At 43.6% G+C, this 27,848-nt stretch overlaps 1 protein-coding gene and 1 long non-coding RNA gene across 3 annotated transcripts in view; one reads left to right on the forward strand and one right to left on the reverse strand.

Annotated features, from left to right (window-relative positions):
- LOC120241742 overlaps positions 1-27,848 on the reverse strand; it is a 114,214-nt gene that overhangs the window by 82,937 nt on the left and 3,429 nt on the right. For both annotated transcript variants that reach the window (XR_005530939.1, XR_005530938.1), the window contains exon 2: positions 26,872-26,924. This is a non-coding gene — a long non-coding RNA (uncharacterized LOC120241742). The remainder of the gene's footprint in view (positions 1-26,871; positions 26,925-27,848) is intronic.
- Positions 7,663-14,450, forward strand: LOC120241733 (protein FAM205A-like). Its single transcript, XM_039247061.1, is given in 4 exon segments — positions 7,663-7,855; positions 8,886-8,925; positions 9,462-9,522; positions 10,540-14,450. Coding segments are annotated over 4 exon segments (3,984 nt in total). The 5' UTR covers positions 7,663-7,711; the 3' UTR covers positions 14,279-14,450.

The following is a 27,848-nucleotide window of genomic DNA, read 5'->3' on the forward strand; positions in this document are numbered from 1 at the left end:
TGACACATCCCCAAAAGCAAGGGAATCAAGAGCAAAAATAAACGATCGGGACCTCATCAAGATTAAAAGCTTCTGCACAGCCAAGGAAACAACCCACAAAACTAATAGGCAACCAACGGAATGGGAAAAGATAGTTGCAAATGACATATCAGATAAAGGGTTAGTATCCAAACTCTATAAGGAACTCACCAGACTCCACACCTGAAAAACAAACAACCCAGTGAAGAAATGGGCAGAAGACATGAACAGACACTTCTCCAAAGAGGACATCCAGATGGCCAACAGACACATGAAACGATGTTCAGCGTCCCTCCTCATCAGGGAAATACAAATCAAAACCACAATGAGATACCACCTCACACTGGTCAGAGAGGCTAAAAAGAGCAAATCAAAGGACTCTAGATGCTGGCGAGGATGTGGAGAAATGGGCACCCTCCTACACTGCTGGTGGGAATGTAAACTGGTGCAGCCCCTCTGGAAAACCGTGTGGAGATTCCTCAAAAAATTAACAATAGAACTCCCCTATGACCCAGTAATAGCACTGCTAGGAATTTACCTGAGGGATACAGGAATGCTGATGCATAGGGGAACATGTACCCCAATGTTCACAGCAGCACTCTCAACAATAGCCAAAACATGGAAAGAGCCTAAGTGGCCATCAACTGACGAATGAATCAAGAAGACGTGGTTTATCTATACGTCTACACAGCAGTGAGAAAGAATGAAATCTGTCCATTTGTAGCAATGTGGATGGAACCTGAGGGTGTTATGCTGAGTGAAATAAGTCAGGTAGAGGACAAATACCATACATTTGCACATATAGGTGGATTAGGAGGAAGTTAATGGAGGACCATGGGGTGAAGAAGGGGGAAAATAGTTGGGGAGATGGAGGGGGGCAAACTATGAGGGACTCTTGAATGCTGAGAACAATCTGAGGGCTGATGGGGGTGGGGGAGAGGGAAAGGGGGGTGATGGGCATGGACGAGGGCATTTGTTGGGATGAGCACTGGGTGTTATATGGAAACCAACTTGACAATAAATATTTAAGAAAAAAAAAGTACCTGTATAAGATTTTTTTTAAACCTGAAAAGACATAAAGGATAATACCCAGAGATCACACAGAGGTAGATAAAGTGCCTATTCCAACAGCTAAACTAGAAAACTTCAAAATAAATGGGACATTGGATAGAGTATAAGAAAGGTCTTGCCTCGGTAGTAAGTAAAAATTAATCCTGGACTAAATGTTGATAGGATCTGCCTAATAAAGTTTATAAGGAATACCTGAAAGGATCCAACTGTTTCCTAGTAACTTAACTGAGTTATAAAACAAAGCTCAACAATATTTATAGAAAAATGTGGAGGACTAGGAAATTCCAAACTCTCCCATGGAAACATAAAAAAATAACCAGAAACTGACAACTATAATAACCTTACAGAAGTCCTGGAAAATAGTCAAAGGTCTATAGCAACCAATCAAATGTACAATAAAAAAATAATATTCAAAACAGTAGGAAATTTTATGATGTTTTTACTTCCCTTTGCCCTATCCCTTCCCCAGTGGGGTGAGCTTTTGGTCTAGCAGGAGTGGCAGCCCAACCACCAATTCCCTTTCTCAAACCAAAGGAAGTAGAGCAGACTTTATGGAAACATTTGAACCTATCTGGGGGCTTCCTGAAGGGCTGATCTATCTCTCCTAATTTGGAGTTCATGCAGAGAGAAGAGGTAGATGCTACTCATGAGGACTACAAACCCCATGGCCAAGAGGTTATGAGACATAAAATAGACCATAAAAGGCCCCAAAAAGAAGCTGGGGTGAGATTCTTTGAAAGACTGAGACATTATGAAGCAGCCATGTGTACAAGGGAATTGAAAAAGCCATGATCAGGCCCAGCCAAGACAGACTTCAGAAAGACCTGAGAAGACCTTACATTTTTACCTTGAGCTTATCCCTAGGCTCAGAACATGTCCAGCTAATTAGAAAAGGACTGCTCCAGGATAGAGCAAACCTGAAAAGACTAAGAGAGGTAGCTGTTTTTGCAAATACCTGATTTGAAGAAAGGGAGGGGAAGGGAGGGGAGGGGGGGAGGGGAGGGGAGGGAAGGGAAGACTACAAAGAATATAAAGAAACAGGAGAGTATGGCCCATTTAAAGGAAGACAGTAACCTGGTAGAAACTGTCCCTAAATAAGCACAGGCATTAGACTAACTAGACAAAGATTTTAAAACAACGATCTTTGGGGTGCCTGGGTTGTTGAGCATCTGACTCTTGGTTTTTGCTCAGGTCATGATCTCATGGTTCATAGGATCAAGCCCTGGATTGGGTGCTGCACTGACAGCCTGGAGCTGGCTTGGAATTCTCTCTCTCCCCATCTTGGCTCCTTTTCTGCTTGTACACACATGCACATGCTCTCTCTCAAAATAAACATTTTAAAAAACACAATTATCTTTTTTCTTCTTAATTTTCATTAGTTAGCATACAATGAAATATTGGTTTCAAGAGTACAATTCAGTGATTCGTTACTTATATATAACACTCTATGCTCATCACAACAAATGCCCTCCTTAATAACAATCACCCACCTAGCCCATTTCCCACCCACCTCCCTCCATCAACCCTCAGTTTATTCTCTATTGTTAAGAGTCTCTTATGGTTTATTTCCTTCCCTTCTCCCCGACCCCCTCCCATACATTCGTTTTGTTTCTTAAATTCTGTGTATGATTGAAATGATATGGTATTTGTCTTTCTATGATTGACTTATTTCGCTTAGCACAATACTTTCCAGCTCTATCCATGTCATTGCAAATGGCAAGATTTCATTCTTTTTTGATGGCTGGGTAATATTCCATTGTATGTGTGTTACCACATCTTCTTTATCCATTCATTAGTCGATGGACATTTGGGCTCTTTCCATGTTTGGCTATTATTGATAATGCTGCAATAACACTGGGGTGCATGTACCTCTTTGAATCTATATTTTTGTATCCACTGGGTAAATACCTGATAGTACAATTGCTGGACCATAGGGTAGTTCTATTTTTAGGTTTTTTTAAAAAAATTTTAATGTTTTATTTATTTCTGAGAGAGAGAGAGAGACAGCGTGAGCAGGGGAGGTTCAGAGAGAGGAGATACAGAATCTGAAACAGGCTCCAGGCTCTGAGCTAGCTGTCAGCACAGAGCCTGACTGAGGCCCGAACTCACAAACTGCAAGATCATGACCTGTGCCGAAGTCGGATGCTTAACCGACTGAGCCACCCAGTCACCCCTATATTTTTAGTTTTTTGAGGAACCTCCATATTGTTCTCCAGTGTCTGTACAAGTTTGCTTTCCCACCAGCTATGCAAGAGGTTTCCCTTTCTCTGCATCCTCACCAACACCTGTTGTTTCTTGCGTTGTTAACTTTAGTCATTCTGACAGATGTGAGGTAGTATCTCATCATGGTTTTGATTTGTACTTCCCTGATGATGAATGATGTTGAGCATATTTTCAGGTGTCTGTTAGCCATCTGGATGTCTTCTTTGGAAAAAAGTGTCTTTTCATGTTTTTTGCTCATTTCTTTTTTAAAAAAATTAATTATTATTTATTTTTGAGAGAGAGAGAGACACACAGCAAGACCATGGGAGGGGCAAAGAGAGAGATGGAGACACAGAATTTGAAGCAGGCTCCAGGCTCTGAGCTGTCAGCACAGAGCCCAATGCAGGGCTTGAACTCTGAGATCATGACCTGAGCCAAAGTCAGACACTTAACCAACTGAGCCACCCAGGTGCCTCTGCCCATTTCTTAACTGGGTTGTCTGATTTTGAGGTGTTGAGTTTGATAAGTTCTTTATAGGTTTTGGATATTTGCAAATATCTACTCCCATTTCACAGGCTGCCTTTTAGTTTTGTTGATTGTTTCCTTTGTTGTGCAGAAACTTTTTGTCTTGATGAAGTCCCAATAGTTCATGTTTGCTTTTGTTTCTCTTGCCTTCAGTGAGGTAAGAAGTTGCTGAAGCCGAGGTCAAAGAAGTTGCTGCCTGTGTTCCCCTCTAGGATTTTGATGGTTTCCTATCTCATATTTCGGTATTTCATCGATTTTGAATTTATTTTTGTGTATGGTGTAAGAAAGTGGTCTGGTAAAAACTATCTTATATATGCTCAAGGAACTAAAGGAAAACACAGATGAAAAACTAAAGGAAATCAGAAATGAATAAATGAGAATATCAACAAAGAGAGAGAATCACTTAAAAATTTTTAATGCTTATTGATTTTTGAGAGAGACAGAGCATGAGCAGGGGTGGGAGAGAGAAAGGAAGAGAGAGAATCCCAAGGAGGCTCTGCACTGTCAGTGCAGACACCGATGCAAGGTCCAAACTCACAAGCCATGAGATCATGACCTGAGCCAAAGTCAGATGCTTAAATGAATGAGCCACTCAGGTGTCCCAAGATAGAAATCATTTTTAAAAAACAAATAGAAAATCTCAACCTGAAAAATACAGTAAGTAAATAGAAAGATTCACTAGAGGAAGTTAATTGCATGTCTGTGCAGGCAGAATAAAAAATCAGCAGATGTAAAGATAGTACATTTGAAATAATCAAGTCTGAGGACCAGAAAGGAAAAAGAATGCCTCCCCCCTAAGATCAGTAACAAGGCAAAAATGTCTACTCTCACCACTTCTATTCAACATTATACTAAGTGCTCTAATCAGTAAAATAAGGTAAAGAGCATTCAAATTGGAAAAGAAGATGTAAAACTGTCAGACAACATTATCTTCATTCTGGAAAATACTAAAGAATTTACTGAAAAAAACTATTACAACTAATATGTGATTTTAACAAGATTGCAAGATATAAGACAGATACTCAAACAAATTCTATTTCTATATACTAACAAAAATTAGAAATTAAAATTAAAAAGTAATATCACTTACAATAGCTTCATAAAATGTGAAATAGGAATAAATGCACAAAATATGTGCAAGACTTGTACAAAATAGTATAAAACATTTTTGAGAGAAATTAAAGATGCCCTAAATAAATGGAAAGATGTACCATATCCATGGATCAAAAAATTTAGTATTATTAAAATGTCAATTCACTCACAGGAATTTTTCCTACATGTGTAAATACATTTATAAATATCTGAGGTTTGTGTCAGCATTATTATTCAGAATAATAAATAATAGTAACTAAATATCCATTAATACAGAATTGAAGATGAGTTGTGTTATAGTCATATCAAGGAAGACATTACAGTCATTAACATAATGGTATGTACAAGATATATGTATATTATTAAATGAAATAAAAGGTAAAACTCTTCATACTACCATTTGTGAAGAAAAACATAATTCATTTGTTTTTGGCTATGCTAGACTAGTTTGGAAAGATACATAGAAATCTGATAGGAATAACTGGCTTGAGAAGGAAAAGTGGGAAATGAGAGACAAGGGTGAGCAAAGACATTTACTATATACCTTATTCTGTCCATTGAATGTTGTACTATGTATGTATATGCCTACTTTTTAAAACACAATTTCAAAGATTAAAATCACTTACATGCACTGGTCTTCCAAAAAGAGACCTCATGCCTGCTACTCTAATCTTTTGCCGCAAGTCCTCTCCCATCCACCCATTTACACCTCTGCTAGAGATAGACTGCAATTCTTACTGCCAAACGCACTCCATGGCCCATTGCTCTGTGTTCTGCATCTGTTTGTAAGTTTCTCTCCCATGTGGAACATGCTCCTTCCTCCACAGCCTGTACTTTTAGACCCAACTCCTATGTCACTTTAGCCAGGCGTCCTCTCTGACCACCATGATCATCACTATGGTTTCTCTCCTCTGAAATGGGATGTTTATAACCTAGGCTTTGCAAATGAGTATATAGTTCTGCTTGTTCTAGATTATTGGCTCCTGCTTTTGTAAGTTATTATCTTGGAAACCAGTCAGTTAAGCGTCTCAACAGCAACAAGGCAACAATGACTCAAATGTCTTTGTACCTTTGACACTACCCATCTTAGGGATGAGCACAGATTGAAGGCTCACCATGCCAGCAGGATGGAGGACTGGATGTCGGAGGAGGGTCCAAAATAAACTCTTCTGAGATTTTGAGCACAGGGATATTTTGACTGTGAGACTGCTGTTACCAGGGTAAGACTCTCAAGGAAATTCAGAAATTCATTGTTAGGGAAATATGACAATAACCACAGAGGTCAAGCAGACAACATATATGTGTAAATAAATGGGCAGTTAATAGAAGCGATGGACCCTGGGAATCAATTAGAAAACTACTGGCTTGCTAAAGGTTTCACTACATTTATTTTAAAGAAAATAATAACAAAACCAAACTTCCTTCAGGCAAACAGCATATATCCAGAGTAGATGAGTAGATTTATTCATGACCAGCAACTAGTTTACCACCTTAAGTCAGAAGTAGCCACTAACTAACCTGTCTCTGCAGGTAGTCATATCCATGAGGAGAGAGAATTCTAAAAACAGTTCTAGAGGGGCGCCTGGGTGGCTTAGTTGGTTAAGCGTCCGACTTTCGCTTGGGTCATGATCTCGTGGTTTGTGGGTTCGAGCCCCGCGTCGGGCTCTGTGCTGACTGCCAGCTCAGAGCCTGGAGCCTGTTTCAGAGTCTGTCACTCCCTCTCTCTCTGACCCTCCCCTGCTCACGCTCTCTCTCTCCTAGAAATAAATAAAACATTTAAAAAAATAAATAAATAAAAATAAAAACAGTTCTAGAAAACCAACTTTTAAGGGAGCCTGGGTGGCTCAGTCAGTTAAGCGTCTGACTTCGGCTCAGATCATGATCTCACAGTCCGTGGGTCTAAGCCCCATATCGGGCTCTGTGCTGACATCACAGAGTCTGAAGCCTGTTCCAGATTCTGTGTCTCGCTCTCTCTCTCTCTGCCCCTCCCCTGCTTGTTCTCTGTCTCTCAAAATAAAATAAAGACATAACATTTTTTTTAAAAAAAAGAAAACCAACTTTTAAGGAGCTCAATAAGTGAATCTCATTAGTATATCTCCAAGGAAGGCAGTGTTTAAATCTCTTCCCACCTATCCATAAGCTTGAGGCCACACAGACTGGGAGGCATTCCTTCCTGCCTCTTAAAATCTCATTTAAATATACCACCTTTCCCTTTTCCTCCTATGTAAGCTATGGTCCTCTTCATATACTTCTGATTCCCCATCACACAATGCCTGTTAATATCAAAGCTCTCCATTCCCAAGCCATAACCAGACTGTGCCCTCCCTAAGCTCATGTGTGCTTCACAGCTATATTTCCAGGACAGGTAGGAGAGTTAGAGGAGATTCCTCTGTTCCAGCCACTCTTCATCAAAATGTGCACTATGTCCCTAAACATAGTTTCTGGGGATATGTGACTAGATCATTGTAAAGGACAGAGCCAAGACATCAGGCTAGTGTAGAGTGTGCAGACTGAGGACAAAGTGGAGGCACAGACACTGTCTATGAGCAGACACTTTTAGTCCCAGGATCTGTAACTAGACTCCCTCATCTACAGACTAAATCACCATATAAGCTTCCCTAAGTCTTTGACACTGCATCTGCCTTGTGAAACAGAAGGTCTTTGTGATGCAGTCTGGTGGCCTAGTTCCATCATCTATGAGGCGGAGATGACAAGGCGTAGCATTAGGAGTCATTAGGCACCAGGATCCTGAATGCCTAGATATAGGGATGGTTGGTCTCCTCATGCTAATGAGGTTTAGACCATGTTGAGACGTACTTTTGTTCTGTGGGATTTTGAGTATACCTTATATGTCTATGTCTTCATCTTCATCATTCTCCTAATTATCTGGCAAGTAAAAAGGAGTTACCATGGATTAAGGCTGGAACCTCAAAGGAGCTGCTGCCCGGTAGGGAAATGTTATGACCATGATTAAACTAATAAGCCTCAGATAAGAATCTTGTAAGATCTCAGAGTCTCTCCTTTTCCACCACCCCCCAATTTTTATACCATGCATTCAGTAACTCTCATGTGGTACTTCTCAGAGACTAAAAATAATTCGTTAATAGACCACCTGCAGTGTATTCTAGTTGAAAATAAAGAACCATGAGAGGCTCTTGAATGCTGAGAACAAACTGAGGACTGATGGGGTGGGGAGGGGGTAAGGGGGTGATGGGCATGGAGGAGGGCACTTGTGGGGGTGGGCACCGGGTGTTATATGGAAACCAACTTGACAATAAACTATTAAAAAATTGAAAAAAAATAAAGAACATCTCAATCTGGCTTGGGATGAGACCTAGATGAAATGGACTCTAAATCCTTGTATCTCAGACAATCTCCCACAAAGTGGGATTTTCCTGGTTGGTAGTCTTGCATAGGCATTTTTTAACACAAATCTGTTGGCTATTACACCTACACACTCTTCAATCTGTTCCACTCTTTCTCTTGCTTCATCATAAGCCTCATAAATAACTTCTCCTGGGAAATAAATGAGAGGTATTGAGTATGGAAAATACTCTAAATAAACAAGCAAGTGGAGAAGGGAAATGTTGAGGTGAAAAGAGATGAGTATAGAAAGGGAAGTTAGGAAAGTAAATAAAATATAGACATACATAGAAAGGGATTAGGAAATGTATATTAGCTTTGTCTTATTTTATTTATTTATAATTTTAATTTTTTAATGTTTATTTTTGAGAGACAGAGCGTGAGTGGGGGAGGGGTAGAGAGAGAAGGAGACATAGAATCTGAAGCAGGCTCTAGGCTGAGCTGTCAGCACAGAGCCTGATGTGGGGCTCGAACCCACAAACCATGAGATCATGACCTCAAGTGAAGTTGGATGCTTAACCGACTGAGCCACACAGAAGCCCCAGCTTTGTCTTATTTTAAAGATGAAAAAAATATGTGGCCCATCTTCATACTCTTAACGTTTTGTCTTTAAGCGTCACAGAAGAGTCAGGATACGAGATGCAGCATTTAGAGGTAAGGTTCCAACTCTGTTCTGACTCTCCTTGCCATGAGCAAAATTCCCCTGATTGGTGTCTCTCTATGACTCTTGGTGCCAGGAGCCAGGTGCTCTAACCAATGAAGGGTCTATTTTCTCAGCTGACATTTTCTCCCAGATTTTCCTGGGTGGGATATCAGAGCTTGGGAATGTTCCCAAATTCACCTTAGCTCAGCTCCTGGGAATGAAGAATGAAGAATTAGGACAGAAGCCCTTACCTGTGTAGTTTACTAGTTTTACAATCCTATGGAAGTCACTACATCGTTCACTCTGTGATCCATGAAATGGGCATCTGATGATCCTGCCTCACTCACAGTGTGGTGAGATTAGGTCCAGGACACCACGATACAACTGGTTAAGTCATACACAGATGTGCCTAAGAGCACTTAGTGTTGGGGTTTTGAGTATCCTCTTACTCAAAGGCCTTCAGCTTCATATAGGACGTCCCTTCAACTTCCTATAGGACATCCCTGTATCCTCTCATTCCTTGTAATACTGTCTCCTGGTTTCTCAGGTCGGAGACTCTCCCGGAAAGAAGCTGAGAAGCCGTGGGAGCTGCTCTCTGTCATGAAAAGGTGACCACTTGCTCTTTGCAGTCTCCAAATCCCCAGCCTGGCCTGTGATGATTTCTATGCTTGGTCTGGAGCAGGGATGAGGAGAAGGATAATGGCTGGGTGGGAGTCAGACACAAGTGGATGCTGAGCACAGTTGAGAGGGTTGCCAGGGCAGGGATCAGGTATCTCAGGAGAGAGGAATCTCCCAGTTCTGCTATAGGTCAGTTCACAGCGGTCCTGGAATTCAGGATTCACTAGTACATAATTCATTAAAGACTCTACATGAGTTTCCACTCATCCATAAGACAATTTATCCAGCCAAGAGAATAGACAAATGCATGCATAAATAGATGCACACTATCATATTCCCTTTACAGTTAGTCATTCAAGGGCAGACCTGTGGAACCTGTTGAAATTACCTCCATGGTCTTGTCTTCAGGGAGGCCAGTTCCTGGGACAGCACTTAGGAAGGAGCCTGTCATCTTATCCTCTTCTTAAAGTCTCTAGAGAATGGGATTGGCTCTCAAGAGATGCTATGTACAGGAGCTGGGACACCCCATAGTCCCTGAATGCATAGTTCCCACAAAGACCTCATTTTCCACAGTTTAGAAATACTGAATACTAGGCTGTGGCCTTCTTAATCCCAAAGGAGACTGACTCCAGATTCTCCTGGTCATGTTCTTCAGGCTGCTGCTTCAGCTTAATATTGGCTCCCCTGCTCCCGCCTCACTGCCTGGTCCCCTTCTCCTGGTTCAGCTTCTCAACACTGGTCAACAGAAAACTCAACCCACCTCCCGGTCTGTCATGGCCCTGTACTCCCATAGGCTGTCTGAGACCTTGCCCAACAAGGTGCAGACCTACAGCCCACCCCAACATAATTTGCCAATAGCATTTTCCTTGGAGGAAAAGGAGATGGGCAAACACCCGGGGGTACAAGCCCAAGGTTTCCAGGACTAGGGGAGGGCAATCTGCAGGCCACACACATTCAAAGAGTCAGGTGTCATTCCATCAGTAATGGCTACCATCTTCCCTTCTCAGCCAGGGCTGGCTTCCTCAGGAGGGAAGTGTGCGGCGGCTCCTGTGTGCAGACACCTGCTGCCAAATCTGCAATTCTATGGCGCTGGAGATCCAGCAGTTGCTGGTGGGTGAGAACACCCTGATCTGTCCTGCTTCATCAGAACCATAGCAGGGCTCCTCTTGACTAGAGATTTTGTCCATCTCTACTGTGTCTTTAGAACAGAATCTGGACCAAAGTTCCCTACACTCCACAGCACTTGCATGTCCATCTCTAGCACCCCCAGTGTTGCAATCAATGGATCATAAATGCTTAACACAGTCAGCTGCCCAGTCAACTGGTAAAGTCAGGGTACACGATTATTGGGCTGAACACCACCAGCTGGGGCAGGGATTTCAAATATCAGAGGTGCCCAGGGGCCTGGATACTATGTCTTGCTCAAGACTTGAGGAGGCTAGGTTAACAGTGAACCAGCAGGAGATGATGCAGAGCACCCCCAACCATGTCTATGGGAACCAAGGGCAGCAGCTCTTGAATTCCCAGGTCGCTCTGCAGACCCTAAACCACCAATTCACTACCCAGACACACCCTATGGGCTTGCATATGGTTACTGTCCTCCCTGCCAACCTGCCATTCCTTAGTCCTGAAGTCCTGAGGGTTCTTGAGGTACATGTGAAAAAATGGATGCATTTTCAGAGATGGGGACTTCCCAGACGTGTGGAAGAGTCCCTAAGGCAGCTTATCCCAAACCCGCCATTCTTTTGCCAAAGTGTAAATAACCAACCGGTTTCTTTCATCCCAAATGATACTTCTAAGTTCTCGATTGAAAAACTGGGGACCTATTCCTACCAGAACTGGGGTCCATGTATGGCCAGCCAGCCTACACAGGCTTTCTGGGTTTCAGAATGGTCCATCATGGACCCAGAACAAAGACACCACCACCAGCAAATTGCAAACCATATGGCTGTGGCCTTGCCCTCTCCAGCCTTTAAAGACTCAAGTGGCCTCTGTCCACATCTTGGGCACCAGGCTCATGACTCAGTGGCCCATCTGCAGCAGAAATATAGCCAGCTATTCTGTGGTCTCCCTTCCCTACACAGTGAGTCCCTCGTTAACACCTTAATAGGCTCTCAAAGCCTCTCCACAAATGGGAACATATGCCAGTACCCCCTGAAGGATGCTTTTCTCTTCAAGGAACTTTCTGTCATCCCTCTGCTGCCTAAAATTCCACCCCAATCAGCCCCACCCTCTTCCCCATCTGACTACCAACAAGCTCACATCAGTGTTCCATTTCTGACGTTGGCCGAGTGTGATGCCTTGGAGTGGCACCTGCTGCAGAAGCAGCTCCAGCTTCAGTGGGGCTTGCCAGTGGTTTTCCAGAGATGTCAGCACAACCAGAGACCCACGCAGAATAGGCCCTGTGGAAAAGCCCAGTCTCCTGAGACAGTGAAAACTTTTTGGCCAGTGAAGCCCATCGCAGTCCTCACTAGGAAACTACTCTTCTTCCCGGAACATGCCCGGAGGCTGCTGGAATTCCATCTCCAGAGGCAGTTGATTCACCATCGCTGGGGCCTGCCCCAAAAGATCCAGGAGTCCATCCAGTTGCTCCTGTCCCCCACTGATCAGTCGACTCTGTCTTGGAGCAGCACAGCCCTAGCCAACATGAGTGCTCCCCAACCTACAGCCCTAGAGGCCACTGGGGCCGGTGACCCATTCTCGCCCATCACAGACCCAGTGTCAGTCCCCATGCCACACTTGTTTGACCAGGCCAAGGCAATATTACAGAGCCACATGAACTCCAAAGGTGGGCAGATCCACCAGGGCAAGGTCCCTGCTTGTGTATATAGCTCTTGGCAGTGCATCATTCCTGGGGACCTGCAACTGGCTCCCTTAACCTGCATCCCAGAAAGCAAGACCTTGGAGCTGCAGGCAGCAACTGACCCTGCCCCACAAGAGAAAGTTACACCCTCGACACCAATGGCCCTTGACCAACAGCAACAAGCCTCACCAGATACTGTCACTGAACACCCTAAACTGCCCCAAGCCCTGTCCGAGGGAGCCATTGAGAAACTGGAGACAACTCTGCGGCACAAGTATCTGGCCTTCTTGTCAGGGCTGCCTGCTCTTTATTATGTGGCTCTTTCCAGAGCCATGGCACCGGCAATCACTACCCAAGATGTAATCGCAGGACTGGAGCCTGGACCTGGAAAATTCCCAACTGAACCTCTGACTCAGATGAGCTCATCTGAAGAGAAGTGTCTGAGTCCCGGACCGTGCTTTCAAGATGCCAACAATACTTGTGCAGACATTGCAGATGAATTGCAGGCTGAAGGGCAGGTAGAAGGAATGATCGAGACAGTGCCTCTAGAAAGCCAGACAGAGACTTCTGGGCCCTACACACTCAAGAAACCCATCTTGGCCAAATTAAATTTCCATCTAAGAAAGAAGATCTTAGAGATACAACTGGGAATTCCCATAAAGGCAAGGAAGTCCAGAGAACAAACTATAGCAATCCCAGAGAACACATCCACACAGGCGTCTCCAGAGAATCTGAACAACCAGGGGAAAACACTGCCCCAGAATCTCCCTACCCCACCAGATGCTCCTCGTGCCCCAGATCCAGAATGGCTCCACCTTAAAGAACAGCTGGCCATTGAATTAAAGGCAGTGCAGCAGAACCAGAAGCAACCCAGTTCCAGAGCAGTACCTCATGCCTCTGCCCACTGGGCCTCAAAGATCTCACAACCCAGTGGCGACATGACAGAGGCCCAGGTACTTTGTGTTCAGCTAGAGGCCAGTGTGAACAGCCACAGCCTGGAGGAATCCTGGAGCCCCGAGCCCCAAAGCCCTGGCAAAAGCAAAGACTCAGCCCAAGTCCCCATACCGGTAGAAAAGAGAAAGGACCCAGGAAAACCCAAACTGGCAGGGGACCACGGAGAAGGGGATGCAGGGTTTGCACACTCCTCTACAAAAGAAATAAGCCACCCTGATGCAGCCCAGAGGCCAGAAAGGATGAAGAGGACACCACGCGGTCCCTGGCAACGAAGCCATAGCTTTCATCTTGATGCTCTCTGTGAACATAGTACCCAGCACCCTCAGATTAAGCTTCCAGAGCCACCTCCAGGAATCCCTGGGGGAAAAGAATCTGAAAAGAATGCCCTGCATGACAGTCAAACCAAGCCCAATGTCCTTCTCAAACCAGGAAAGATTCCTAAGAATGCCCAGCCTGTGGTGTCCCAGGCATCACAGGACCAGCCTTTCCTGGGCCAGCTCATTCAGGGCAAGCCTTTGCAGGGCCAAACTTTGAAAACTCAAGTTTTTCAGGGGCAGGTGATGCCAGTCCATACTCATAAGAGGCCCAGCCTTCTAGAATCTGGCTTGAGAAGGAAGATGAAATCCTTTCTGCATTGTTTTAACACCAAGACAAAAGGCAAAGGCCATGAGGAATCCATGTTCTCTTCAGCTGGGAAGGTGGCCAACACCAGAAAAGAAAATTTAGAAAAGAGCTTGGCTCTAGCCAAAAGTCCCACAGGGCAAACCAAGACAGAGAACAAAGGAGGGGACTCCAAGGCCCAATCTTCCCCCACTGAGAAGCAGGTGGGCCTGGGCTTCTTGGAAGGTCCCCATTACCCAGACAGTAAGCTCTGGCACCGCTCCCGCTCCCAGCAACTCCATTGTGCCTCAGTCTTGGGTCACCCTCGCCACTGCCCTCGGCACTGTCCTAGAGTGGCTTTTGCTACCCAACCAGGGAACATGACCTAGGTCTCAACTCTCACGTTAGAGGGAAACGTTAGTCTTTCAAGAAGACCCAACACAATCAAGGACTTTGTAGGCTCCCCATGTCTGCGTCCTTTGAAGAAGACTGCTACTGTCATTTTCATTAATGTACAGGTGGGGCAGAGCACCACTGAAATACATTATACCTTTAAGCAAAGAATTGTCTGTCTCCTTTTATGCACTGTGGTGTATTAAGGGAAGGCATGAGGGGAGGCTAAAATTCCTTTTCAATTAGGGAAGAAGCTTTAACCCACCCTAAAGCTGGGTTAGCATTTCATACAACTCCTCCCAGCCCACCCTGGACTATGGATAAAGAGACAAGGAGTTGGGGAACCTGGGTGGCTCAGTTGGTTAAGCAACTGACTTGTTTTGGCTCAGGTCAATATCCAAGATTCTAGGATCCTCACAGAGTGTGGAACTTAAGAAACTCTCTCTCTCTTTCTCTCTCTCTCTCTCTCACAGACACATACACACACACACTAAAGAAGGGAGTAAGGACTTAAGCAAAGAATGAAGGCAAGGTAAATAAAGAAATAAAGGTCAAGCTTGGGGGTGCCTAGATGGCTCAGCTAGTTAAGCATCTGACATTGGTCAGGTCATGATCTCACAGTCTGGTTTGGAGCCCCATTTCAGGCTCTGTGCTGAGAGAACAGTAGAGCCTGGAGCCTATTTTGGATTCTGTGTCTCCCTCTCTCTCTCTGCCTCTTCCTGCTTGTGCTCGCTCTCTCTCAAAAATAAAAAATGATAATAAAATAAAATAAAGATCATGCTTGAATTCTATCGTGGGTCTCATGGTGTCCTTGGGCCCAGATGAGTAACGTGGACATGAGTAGTGACAAGGAGTGGCCAGAAATCCTACAGGCAGAATTCATTGCCTGTATTCATTGGTAACTTCTATATATGCTCACAGTCTGCAGGGGTGGTTTTTAGAGCAGCACCATAGTGCTCTAACCTTGAAGAGGTACTTTGTGTTTAGCAAAATCACATACTCTTTTCCAGAGTGACTGCACCAGCTGGCATTCAGATAAACATGCAAAAGGGTTCCCCTTTCTCCACATCCTTGCCAACATCTGTTGTTTCCTGAACTGTTAATTTTAGTCATTCTGACAGGTGTGAGTTGGTATCTCACTGTGGTTTTGATTTGTATTTTCCTGATGATGAGTGATGTTAGCCATCTGGATGCCTCCTTTGGAAAATGTCTATTCATGTCTTCTGCCCATTTCTTTTTTTTTAATTTCTTTTTTAAAATTTACATCCAAGTTAGTTAGCATATAATGCAACAATGATTTCAGGAGTAGATTCCTTAATGTCCCTTACCCATTTAGCCCATATGCCTTCCCACAACCCCCCCGCACGTAAACCTCTATTTGTTCTTCATATTTAAGAGTCTCTTATGTTTTTATCCTCCTCCCTATTTTTATATTATTTTTCTTCCCTTCCCTTATATTCATCTGTTTTGTACTTAAAGTCCTCAGAGACTGAAGTCATATGGTATTTGTCTTTCTCTAATTTCACTTAGCATAATACCCTCTAGTTCCATATACGTAGTTGCAAATGGCAAGATTTCATTCTTTTTTATTGTTGAGTAATACTCCAACATCTTTATCCATTCATCCATCGATGGACATCTGGGCTCTTTCCATACTTTGGCTATTGCTGATAGTGCTGCTATAAACGGTGGGGTACATGTGTCCCTTCAAAATAGAATACCTGTATCCCTTGGATAAATACCTAGTAGGTAATTATGGGTTGTATGGTAGCTCTATTTTTAATTTTTTGAGGAACCTCCATACTGTTTTCCAGAGTGGCTGCACCAGTTTGCATTCCCACCAGCAGTGTAAAAGAGATCCTCTTTCTCTGCATCCTTGCCAACATCTATTGTTGCCAGAGTTGTTAAAGTTAGTCATTCTGACAGATGTGAGGTGGTATCTCATTGTGGTTTTGATTTGTATTTCCCTATGATGAATGATGTCGAGCATCATTTCATGTGTCTGTTGGCCACCTGGATATCTTCTTTGGAGAAGTGTCTGTTCATGTCTTTGGCCCATTTCTTCACCGGATTATTTATTTTTTGGGTGTGGAATTTGCTAAGTTCTTTATAGATTTTAGATACTAACCCTTTATCTGATATGTCGTCTGCAAATATCTTCTCCCATTCCTCAGTTGCCTTTAAGTTTTGCTGTGCAGAAGCTTTTTATTTTGATGAGGTCCCAATAGTTCATTTTTGCTTTTGTTTCCCTGGCCTCCTGAGACATGTTGAATAAGAAGCTGATGTGTGTCTTCTGCCCATTTTTTAACTGGATTATTTGTTGTTTGGGTGTTGAGTTTTATAAGTTCCTTATAGATTCTAGATACTAACTCTTACCTAATACATCATTTGGAACTACCTTCTCCCATTCTATCAGTTGCCTTTTAGTTTTGTTTATTATTTCCTTCACTGTGCAGAAGCTTTTTATCTTGATGAGGTCCCAAAAGTTCATTTTTGCTTTTGTTTCCCTTGCCTCTGGAGACATGCCTAGTAAGAAGTTGCTGTGGCTGAGGTCAAATGGTCTGCACTGCTGCAATTGCACTAATAGGTATTTACCCAAAGGATATAAAAATGCTGATTCAAAGGGACACATGTACACCAATGTTTATGGCAGCACTATCAACAATAGCCAAATAGGTAAGAGCCCAAATGTTCATCAACTGATGAATGGCTAAAGAAAATGTGGCACACGTGTGTGCATGTGTGTAATGGAATGTTACTCGGTGATCAAAAAGAATGAAATCTTGCCATTTGCAAGAACATGGATGGAACTAGAGTATATTATGCTAAGTGAATTCAGTCAGAGAAAGACAAATATAATTTCACTCATATGTGGAATTTAAGAAACAAAACATGAATGGGAAAGAGAACGAAAAATGAAATGAGATAAAAACAGAGAGGGAGGCAAACCATAAGAGACTCTTAAATATAGAGAACAAACTGAGGGTTGCTGGAGGGGAGGTGAGTGGTGAGATAGGTTAAATGGGTGATGGCCATTAAGGAGGGCACTTGTTGGGATGAACCCCAGGGTTATATGTAAGTGATGAATCACTAAATTCAACCCCTAAAACCATATGACACTGTATATTAACTGACTTGAATTTAAATTTAAAAAATAATTAATAAAGCACATAGCTAATGTGACAGGATGTCAAAAGCAAATGACAGAATCTCCCCTGCTCTGCTTCCTGTTGGTTTTTGGTAAGATCTTTCTGGAGAACTCATTTCAGAAGCTGCTGTAGCTCTCTGACCTATATCCCTTCTCCACTGCCTGCTAGGTACATAGAATGAGTGACTCCTGGAATGAAGATCACAGTAGGACAGGAAGAGGAGCTTGTCCCCCGCTCCCAAGGGCTGTAGGAAGAGAATCAGGAAGGGGGACCATGTAAATGGAGGTATGAGTACCTGGGACAGAAGCTGACATGTTCCTGACCAGGACATGGTAAGAGAGCCTAGAATCAGAAGTTAACCCAAAGTTCAAGGGCTTCAGGGGGAAGTAGGTAAGTAAATCTGAGCTTCAGTCTGATTGTTCTTAGTGTGATTAAGAGAGGTTGGCTGACAGAGTGGCTAAAATGAGGAAATCAGAGAACTCTAGATGCTGGCGAGGATGTGGAGAAACAGGCACCCTCCTACACTGTTGGTGGGAATGCAAACTGGTGCAACCCCTCTGGAAAACAGTGTGGAGGTTCCTCAAAAAATTAACAATAGAACTCCCCTATGACCCAGCAATAGCACTGCTAGGAATTTACCCAAGGGATACAGAAATGCTGAGGCATAGGAGCACATGTACCTCAATGTTCATAGCAGCACTCTCAACAATAGCCAAAACACGTAAAGAGCCTAAGTGTCCATCAACAGACGAATGGATCAAGAAGATGTGGTTTATCTATACCATGGAATACTACATGGCAATGAGAAACAATGAAATCTGGCCATGTGTAGCAACATGGATGGACCTTGAGGGTGTTATGCTGAGCAAAATAAGTCAGGCAGAGAAGGACAAATATCACATGTTTGCACGTATAGGAGGATTAGGAGGAACTTAACTGAGGACCATGGGAGAGAAGAAGGGGGAAAATGGTGGGGGGAAAGGGAGAGAGGCAAACCATGAGAGACTCTTGAATGCTGAGAAACAAACTGAGGACTGATGGATGTGGGGGGGGAGGGGGGAGATGGGCATGGAGGAGGGCACTTGTGGGGATGAGCACTAGGTGTTATATGGAAACCAATTTGACAATAAACTATTTGTAAAAAAAAAAAAAAAAAAAAAAACAGAGAGGTTGGCTGAGCGTTGACACTGCTGGGAAAGAACCACAAACACAAGTTTTTCCTAAATACATCCAATCTTGTCAAGTACTGCCAGCAGCGTGTACCCAGACCTACTGTTATGTCTCATTTCTACACCACCTACACCTTCAATCCTTCTCAATGTTCCTCTTTTCCACCAGCCTTGCCTTCCCGAATATACATACACATATATGTGTGTACATATTTTTCAAGTTTTTTACTTGTTTGAGGGAGAGACAGAGTGAGCAGGGGAAGGGAAGAGAGGGAGAGAGAGAGAAACCCAAGCAGGTTCTGTACTGTTTGAGCAGGGGGCTTGAATTCATGAACCATGAGATAATGACCTAAGGTGTAACCAAGAGTCAGACACAACCAACTGAGCCACCCAGACACCCCTAAATATATATACATTTTTATGTGTCTCATGAATACTGTATGGTGTTGAACTCAGCTGTATCCTCTCCCAGGATCTGCCTGGTGTCTTTCCCACTCTTCTCCTACCCCCAGACAAAGACAGCATCAATTAGCCTACCCACCCCAGCCCTTGGTGCCTGTCATCATTCCACATTTCTTCGTTATTCCCCCTGAATTTCAGAAAGCACCAGAACCACTCACTTTGACTGTCAACAGCAATAACAAAATACTTTTATTAATGCTGTTGAAAAGTGTTGTGTTCCATTAAACAGTCAAGAAAAGTGGTCAGGGATCTAGATCTAGAATTTAATGCCACACATGAGGCTCTTTACCAAATAAGCTGCTCAGCACTGAAGAGGGACTGTAGGCCCTTTGGTCTTTCTGGAATATCCAATAATTTTCTATTTCATAGTAATATCTGTTTATAATTAATGTAAAGATAACATGTAATTCTCTGAAACACTTGGAACCTCCTAAGAGAGAGACTGAGAGGCAAGCTGAGATCTGTGAGCAGCTGCTAAGAAATGCAAGGCCCTCCAAACCATATCTTGTCTACACATTCCCTCACACATAGACTAAATGAAGTTCCTCCTACAGACCTGTTTTATGAAGCCTCTCCAATAAACTTGCCATACTAAGACATTACTAGAGTTCTTTCCTGCTTCCTGGTGAGTCAACCTGCACTCCCATCCCAATTCCCAGTACCATCAGCAGCCTCTGTAGCCCTGACCAGAAAGTGGATCTCTTGACAGTGGCCATTGGACTCATATTCCCTGACCTCCTGATAAGCATGAATGGACCTGTCCTACCTTCTCCCATAAACTGGGATGGGAAAGATATTGGTGTCCCTGGAAGAAAGACTGGAATCCTGGCCCTTAAGGAAGCTACAGCAGAGTAGCATAGCTGAAGGCTGTTATTATGCCATTCAATATAAGGTGAAGTATGAATAAAAAGATTTGGGTCACTTTCAGAAGGAAACTTCTGGCTGAAATTACCAGAGAATGATCTCAGAGAAAGATGATAAACATGAATAAAGGGCAGCAAAACTACAACACAAAGAAAACATTACAAAATTATTTTTACAATGTTTAAGCCAAATGTATGACCCTTGGAGAAGATGCAGATTTTAAGGTCAAAGTCACAAGAATGGAATGTGAAAAAAGTCAGAGTTAGAATCCTCTGACATCTGACAAGTTACTTAACATTTCTGAGCCCCAATTTCTTCATCTGGGAAAGGGAGATAACTGTATATCCATATCCGAAACCTCAATTACTGTTAATGTACTGCTAATTCCCAAAGCCACTTTGTTGCTCTAGTCTTTCCTCTAAGCTCCAACTATATAGACAATGGATAGGAAGATGCTCTATCTTGCCGCCAAAACAATGCAAATTAATTCAAAGTTTTCAAACATCCTCTACCTCACCAAATTTCTTTCTAATGTCAGGGAATGGTATCACTATACATCCACCTTTTTGTTCAGACCATCTACCCAGTCAATTACTGGGTTCTAAGTTTGATAGATCTCAAGTTGCCCCCTTTCCTCTATTTTTACTGCCTCTGCTTATAGTTCACTTTCTCATCCTTTCTTTCCTAAAAAAATTATAATAGTATCGCATATCCCCAGGGCTTAGGACAGTGGCTGGTGCATGGTAATACTTTAATAGACTTGAATCCAAAGTCTGGCCGGAGGAAGCAGATTAATTATTACAGTAATGTGACGAGTGCTATGGTGTATGGGGTCCTCCTGTGGCAGGACCCCATACACCATAGCACTCGTCACATTACTGTGAAGTACTGTGAAGTACTGTGAAGTACTCAGCTGATGAGGACCCTAGGGCCACATAAAAGGGTCACAATAAAAGGGACCTTGAAAGGCATCTTGGATGTAACAATTAAAATATCTGAGTACTTACTATGTGCCAGGAACTATACCAGACAAAACAACCACCAAGACACAGGCCAAGCTTGCCTCCATGGAGATCATTACTCTATGGGGTAGATAGTCTCATGTGACCAAATTGTTAAATCAATATACACATATGAATGTCCAATACTCACCTCAAAAGTGAAATCCTGATTCCCTGCTCCCTTGCTACCACACAATCACACATACCAGACCTATTCCAATCACAGTACTTCCCACATCAGTTAATGGTACCTCCTTTTTTCCCATTGTTCAGGGCAAAAACATTGGTGTCATTTTGATGTTTTATCTCTAACAATATCTCAATATCTCATCAGAAAATCTTGTCTCTAACTTCAAAATGAATCTAGTACATAACCACTTTGCACTCCCTTTGTTTCTAGTTATGGTAGTAGTATTGTAACTAACCCCTCTGATTTTTCCTGAGACCATTCCACAGAAACCCAGTGGTCCTCAGAAACAGTCCTGGCTACAGATGATTGATTGATTGATGATGTATGTAAAACCAAGAGATTAGATAAGATCACCAAGGGAATGAATGAAATGAAGAAAAGACCTTAAGTATTGGGCTCTGGGACATTCTAACAATAAGAAATTGGAGGGGAAAAGTAAGAGAGGAGACTGAGAAGCAGTAGCCAGGGAGGAAGGTAGGAAAAGCAGAAGAGTGTGGTATACCATAAACCAAGAGAGGAAAAGTATTGCAAGAAGAGAGTGAGCAATTGCATGAAAAGTTGTAAACTGGCCAAGGAAAATGGACTCAGAATTGACCATCAGACTCAGCAACACAGATCATTCATGCTTGAGAAGAACAGACTCTGGTGAATGATGGATGTGAAGGCATGACTGGTATGGATTGAAGGAAGAATGGAAGGAAAACAAATGGTGATAGCAAGTGTAATCAGTTCTTTAAGGGAAGACTGTTTCACAGAAATGCAGAAAAATAGGGAAATAGCAGTAAGAGAAAGTGAGACCCAGAGAGGACTATTTTTACAAGGTGAGAGATATCAATAACAGCAACAACAAAATCTGATTTAATAGCCAAATTATGGAAACTGCCCAAGAGTCCATCAGTGATGAGTGGATAAAGAACCTGTGGTATATACATACAATTACTCAGCCATTAAAAAGAATGAAATTTCACCATTTTCAATGACATGGGTGGAGCTAGACAGTATTATTCTAAGTGAAATAAGTCAGAGAAAGCCAAATATCATATGATTTCACTCATTTGTAGAATTTAAGAAAACAAAAGGAAAAAAAGAGGCAAACCAAAAAATACTCTTAACTAGAGAGAACATACCTAACCATGGGCAGAGGGCTGGTGTGTGTGGGGATGGGTGAAATAGGTGATGGGGATTAAGAAGCACATTTGTTGTGATGAGCATTAGGTGTTGTATGAAGTGTTGCATCACTATATTGTACACCTGAAACTAATATTACACTGTATGTTAACTAACTAGAACTTAAATATTTAAATAAAATAAAAATAGGCAGAGGAACTAATTAGACATTTTTTCCAAATAAGACATTTGAATGGCAAACAAGTACATGAAAAGATGCTCAACATCATTAACTATCAGATAATTGATGCAAATCAAAACCACAATGAGATATCATCCCACACCTGTTAGAATGGCTATAATCAAGAAAATATGAGATAAGTGTTGGTGAAGATGTAGAAAAAAGTGAATATTTGTGTACTGTTGGTGGGAATTTAAATTGGTGCAGCCATTATGGAAAACAGTATGTAAGTTTAAAAAAAGAAAAGTGAGAGACATTGCATGTTGCATATTGACTGAAACGATGCAGTCAGGAAGGATAAACTGATGATAAGGGAGAGCCAGGGGAGAACTGCTGGAGCAATGAGGCACTGTAGAAGTAGGTGATGGGATCAAATGCCCATGTCCAGAAGGTAGCATTGGCTAAAAGTACAGATGCTTCACTGGTGGTAAGTAGAAAGTAGCACTGCAGAAAGACAGTGTGGCTTACTAGAAAGATTCCCTCACATGTAACAGAATGTGGGCAAAGACCCAAAAGGATAAAGTGAGAAGCAAGGAAGGGACCATGGCTGGGGATGGAGGGTGGGGTATGGAGACCAAAACCAGAGGTGGAGATGGATTCTGGAAGTTACTATACCAAATTACACTTAGGATGTGCAACAAAGAGGTCAGGTGGGCATAAAAAGGTGTTTCCCATTGTTGATCACATGTATGAAGGTGTCCTCAGAAGACTGGATCATTAGGAGAGATTTCAGAGATGTTCTAGATGTTTTGGAGCATAGTGCATTAGACTACAGAAAAAGAGGGCAGGTACAACATTCTAGTGTTCAGAGATCAGGGATGTTTAGGGGGTAGGAGAAGAGAAGTAGAAGGCAGAAAAAGGTTGCCCTGAGTGGATGGGATGGACCTCTGTTTTAGACACTTCATATCTCTCAGAAGGTAACACCTCTACATTCCCACCTACTGACCTATCACACAGGAGCCAAGAGCTAGAGGAAGTACAAGAAGTACAACAGTTTATTGTATGAGGGACTGTAGGATGCCTCTGCCTCACTGATTTCTAAGGAAATTCAGGATGACTCAACATCCCATCAAACCAACAGGTGGTAACAGGACTTTCTTGCATGATAGGACCCCAGCACTTAGCACAATGTGTCCACTGCTAGCAGGGTTCATAAACAGAGGATGGGAAGAAGTATGAATGTGTCCCTCCTCAAAATGGTGATTCTGTGTCTAATGGATGAGGACCCAGCCCCTGTTATGGCCCCCAAGGTGAGGAGATACAAGGCCCAGGCCTGTTGAGCCAATACTCTCCAAAACCCAAAGGAGATCTTGTGACATGCACATCCTCTCTGCCTGGTGGGAGTTGGGCAGAGCCACAAAGCAAAGAGACAAGAAGGGGACCCAGAATGAAGGGAATGACCCAGAATGGTCACAGAAGCATTATATGGGAATCCAAGGTTAATGTGCACACATCCTGACTTAGGTGGAACAGGTCCTTTCCATGGCCCCCTAAGGATCCTACCTATCCCAGAGCAGCATGGGTTCATAGCACTGACCATAGTGCTACAACAAAGGGTTGAGGACATAAAGATGAGCTGTAACCAACACCTTCAATATTCTCAGTTTTCAGCAAAGAGAAGAGCAAGGTCAGAGAAGAGCTAAGAGAAGACAGGGTCAGAGCCTGTGACTCAGGCAGGATGCTGAGGAATGAAGCCTTGCTCATCCCATCTCATAACCCTAGCACAAACCTCACCCTCCAGCTTTCCCTAGGCTCAAGAGTAAAATCAGAATAAAAGGCCTCATGGAGGACACAAACTCAAGCATCTACTACTCCAGAGTTGGTGGTAGATGCTAGGATTATATGAATGCTTGCTAGGAAACCCTGGAATTCACCTCTGGCCCTCTGTGGTGACATGTCATGGTGAAAGGTCCTGACCTTCTGGAGCCATTTCCTTGATCTCTGCAGAGGGCACCTGAAAATCTATGGAGAGAATTTCAGGCAACTGACCACGTGCAGTGGAGGAGAGTAGCTTCTCCACAAAATCACTTCTCCTGTCAGAACACGCAGTCCTAGAAGATAGAGACCATGACTGCTTCAGTTTTGTACCCGTTCACCACAACCCATCCTGGGAGGGCAGTGAACACAGAATGAGAACAGGAATAAACCCCACAGATGCTATTCTCTACACCATGTAAGAGGGGGCTGGGCTTCTGCTCTTTACCAGCCATCCAAAGCCTAATGCCCCACCTGGGTCCAAGGGCCCATCTGTCACAGAATGAAGAACAAGAATTGTTCCTGTGTCCCATGTAGGGAGAGCAAAGAAGGGAAGACAGCCTGGACTTCAGGTGGGGATATGAGGAATGAGCACAACGTAGGCATGTGAGGTGCTGGGGGACACAGAGGACCAGATCCCTAATAGGTCTGGCTGGGCTTGCAGAGGACTGTTCATTCTCATCCATCCCCAGAGACAGTGAGGCCAGGACCCTGAATGCTTGGTCTGGATGAGAGCATGGGGAGGGAAAGGGGGCCTGGGAAGGGGCCAGAGGGAGATCTCTGTTTCCAGAAGGAGGGGTGGGCCCTGCCAACTGCCCCCCTTTCCTGCCTTGCCCCTCTTCTCCGCTCTAACTTCTCTGGATCCATGGCCAGGCAAGGCACAGATTGGGGGCTTTCCAGAGTGTATCACTCCCAAGGTCAAGCCTGCTACAGAAGCTGCAGGGGCAGGACCCTGGGCAGGCAGCTGCACCCGTGGGAATCCAGACAGCGGGAAGGGAAAGGAAGCCATTCCTTGCGGTAAATGGTGCTGGCAGCTGGGGAGTGTCAGGAGACAGGGGCAGGGTAAAGTGAGAGGCCAAAGCAGAATCTCACACACAAAGACACAGGACACAGAAGTCCAGCCACACAGAGACACAAACACAGTGACACAAATTCAATGATGCCACTCCAAAACTATTTCAGAGCACACAGAGACAGGTCCAGGAAACACACCTACATAGACTCAAGAACACCCTGAGTCAGACATGTGGGAGCAGACGCTGGCACAAGCACACATGCAGACACAAAGACAGGCTTCACACACATAAACCGACACAGACCATCTTGTAGACCTACAAACACAAATGCAGTCCAAATCCATCCTTCAGACTTGCTCTCCTCCATAAAGCCTCCTAGGCCACCTCGAACCAGGCCTGTCTATCCCTCCTCTAAGCTCTGCATTGTAATGTCCTTGTCCTTTCATAAGGATAGTCTTGGATTCACATGCATACCTCTCGTCTCAACAACTTGGCTGTGTGCTTTCAAATAAATGACAAGGTCAGCAAGTGAGTCTACTGCCCTCCTCGGCAGCCCCATTCCTCACCTACACACTCATCCCTCCAGTAGTGTCTCCAGTTTACTGCAGGTCCTGACCCCCAGCCTTTCAGCAGGCATAGACTATAAGGAAAGAAGAAAGCAGACAAACACATCCTTTCGAAGTAATGCTGGTGGGTATTCCCTCCCAAAATCTTTACCTCGTCTTATGCTCACCACTGTCTACCTCCAATCTAACCACTTCATCAGTGCTATTCTAAGCATAGTTACCTAATGCTAACCTTTAAAAAAAAAATTTATTCATTTTTGAGAGACAGAGCACAAATGGGGAAGGGGCAGTAAGAGAGGGAGACACAGAATCCAAATCAAGTTCTGAGCTGTCAGCACAGAGCCCAATGTGGGGGCTTGAACTCACAAATCGCAAGATCATGACCTGAGCCAAAGTCATGATCAGCTCAACTTACTGAGCCACTCAAGTGCCCCACCCTAACACTAAACTTATCCGTAGATAACTACACAGAGTAATGTCTGCACCTATACTAGACCCACAAATAGCACACGCTTATGACAGTATAGATCATCTACACTCCAGGAACTCAGAAGCTCCTTCAGTAACACCTGCACAGTCATCAGGGTAGGATGTCTCTGAAGAGCTCAGTGTTCAGCTGGAAGCCAGGAGTACCAAGGTGCCCAGACCCTTTGACTCTTTTCAAGCAGAAAAGCCTACAGGGGCCCAGCCTACCCTAAGCCCTGTTCTGGGATTAGCCCAATCTCTCAGCTGAAATTCCCACCATACCTTTCCCTGGCTCTTGCCTGCCAAACTAGGAGCTTCTGTTGCCCTGGAACACCATATCAGGAGGGAGCAAATGTGCCTGAGACCTGGGCCTGAAGGGATGTGGAGATTTCCAGGCTCTTGCAACACTCATGCCTAGGACCTCTACCCTAGAGCCTGGCCCAGGTGCCTGTTCTAAATAGGTAGTGGGCCTGCTGACACTAGGGAGAGTAGGGGTGAATTAGCACACCTCCTCTCCCTCTATTCCATGATCTCAATCAGGTGAAACGGTTATTCACAATGAACTCATCAGCAGAGGTAGAGCTGAAGTAAACCCCTTACTTACCTCTCAACATCACCAGAACTTCTAGTACAGGACTCCTCCACACCTCAGCCTCCCTAGAGATTGTCAAACACAATTTATTTATTAGGCTCTATCATTAACTCACCAAGCCAAAATCTTCATCCAACAGACTGTAACTCTTAGGTGGACACTCACAACTCAGATGTGTAGCCATCGGAGCTTGTGTTCCCTTCCCCAATGTCTACATTGAGCCTGGCCTGAGTACCAAGAGAGGGGCTTGGTTCAGGGCTGCAAGCTCCTAAATATGCACATGAAGTGCTAGAGAAATTAGCAATATTAGTTTTAACCCCTAGAAAAACAAGTGGTAGTTATTGTCAAGAACTGTGCAGGGGGTTATTTTATTCTGTTTTTAAGGTTAACAAGCTATCCTGTTACTGACTGTTTCATGAATGCTGGCAGAAGACAAAAGACTCCTGAGTCAGATATAAAGGACTTATCACTCACAGAGTAGCCATAGCAAGAGCTTTAGCGTGTGTGTGTGTGTGTGTGTGTGTGTGTATCACTTCCCCTTATCTACCAAATGCCTTGGGTGTAGCACAAGATGACAGATGCCTGCTCATGCAGTGGGTTGTGTTACAAGAGAGGAATGCTATGGTTTGGTGTTTCACTGCTTTTACAGTTAGAAAAAGCCAAGACTGATCTTTGTTCAGGGGGAGATGTTGCCTTATCTTTCAAGGTTTCTTGCTGCATACACAATTTTGAGAAATGGACTGGAAAACAGTCATGGTCCTACATTCTTGGCATACCCAGTAAAAAACATTCAGGAATGCTAAGAGCCCATAGCAGGTTGTCTCTCTCAACCATAATTAGCAATGGGTAAAAACAATGGTGAGGGAAAAAAGTGTATTCCATGTGCTGGAAGAAGACCTAGGAGTGACACTCAGGTTACAAAGAAAATCAATTTACAAAGATGCCACAAATTATGCTTAATGATAACTTCTTTAGTTGATAAGTAGAAT

Source organism: Hyaena hyaena, unplaced genomic scaffold (genome assembly GCF_003009895.1).
Source record: "Hyaena hyaena isolate Hyena2069 unplaced genomic scaffold, ASM300989v1 scaffold_289, whole genome shotgun sequence".
In the NCBI taxonomy this organism is placed as follows: domain Eukaryota; kingdom Metazoa; phylum Chordata; class Mammalia; order Carnivora; family Hyaenidae; genus Hyaena; species Hyaena hyaena.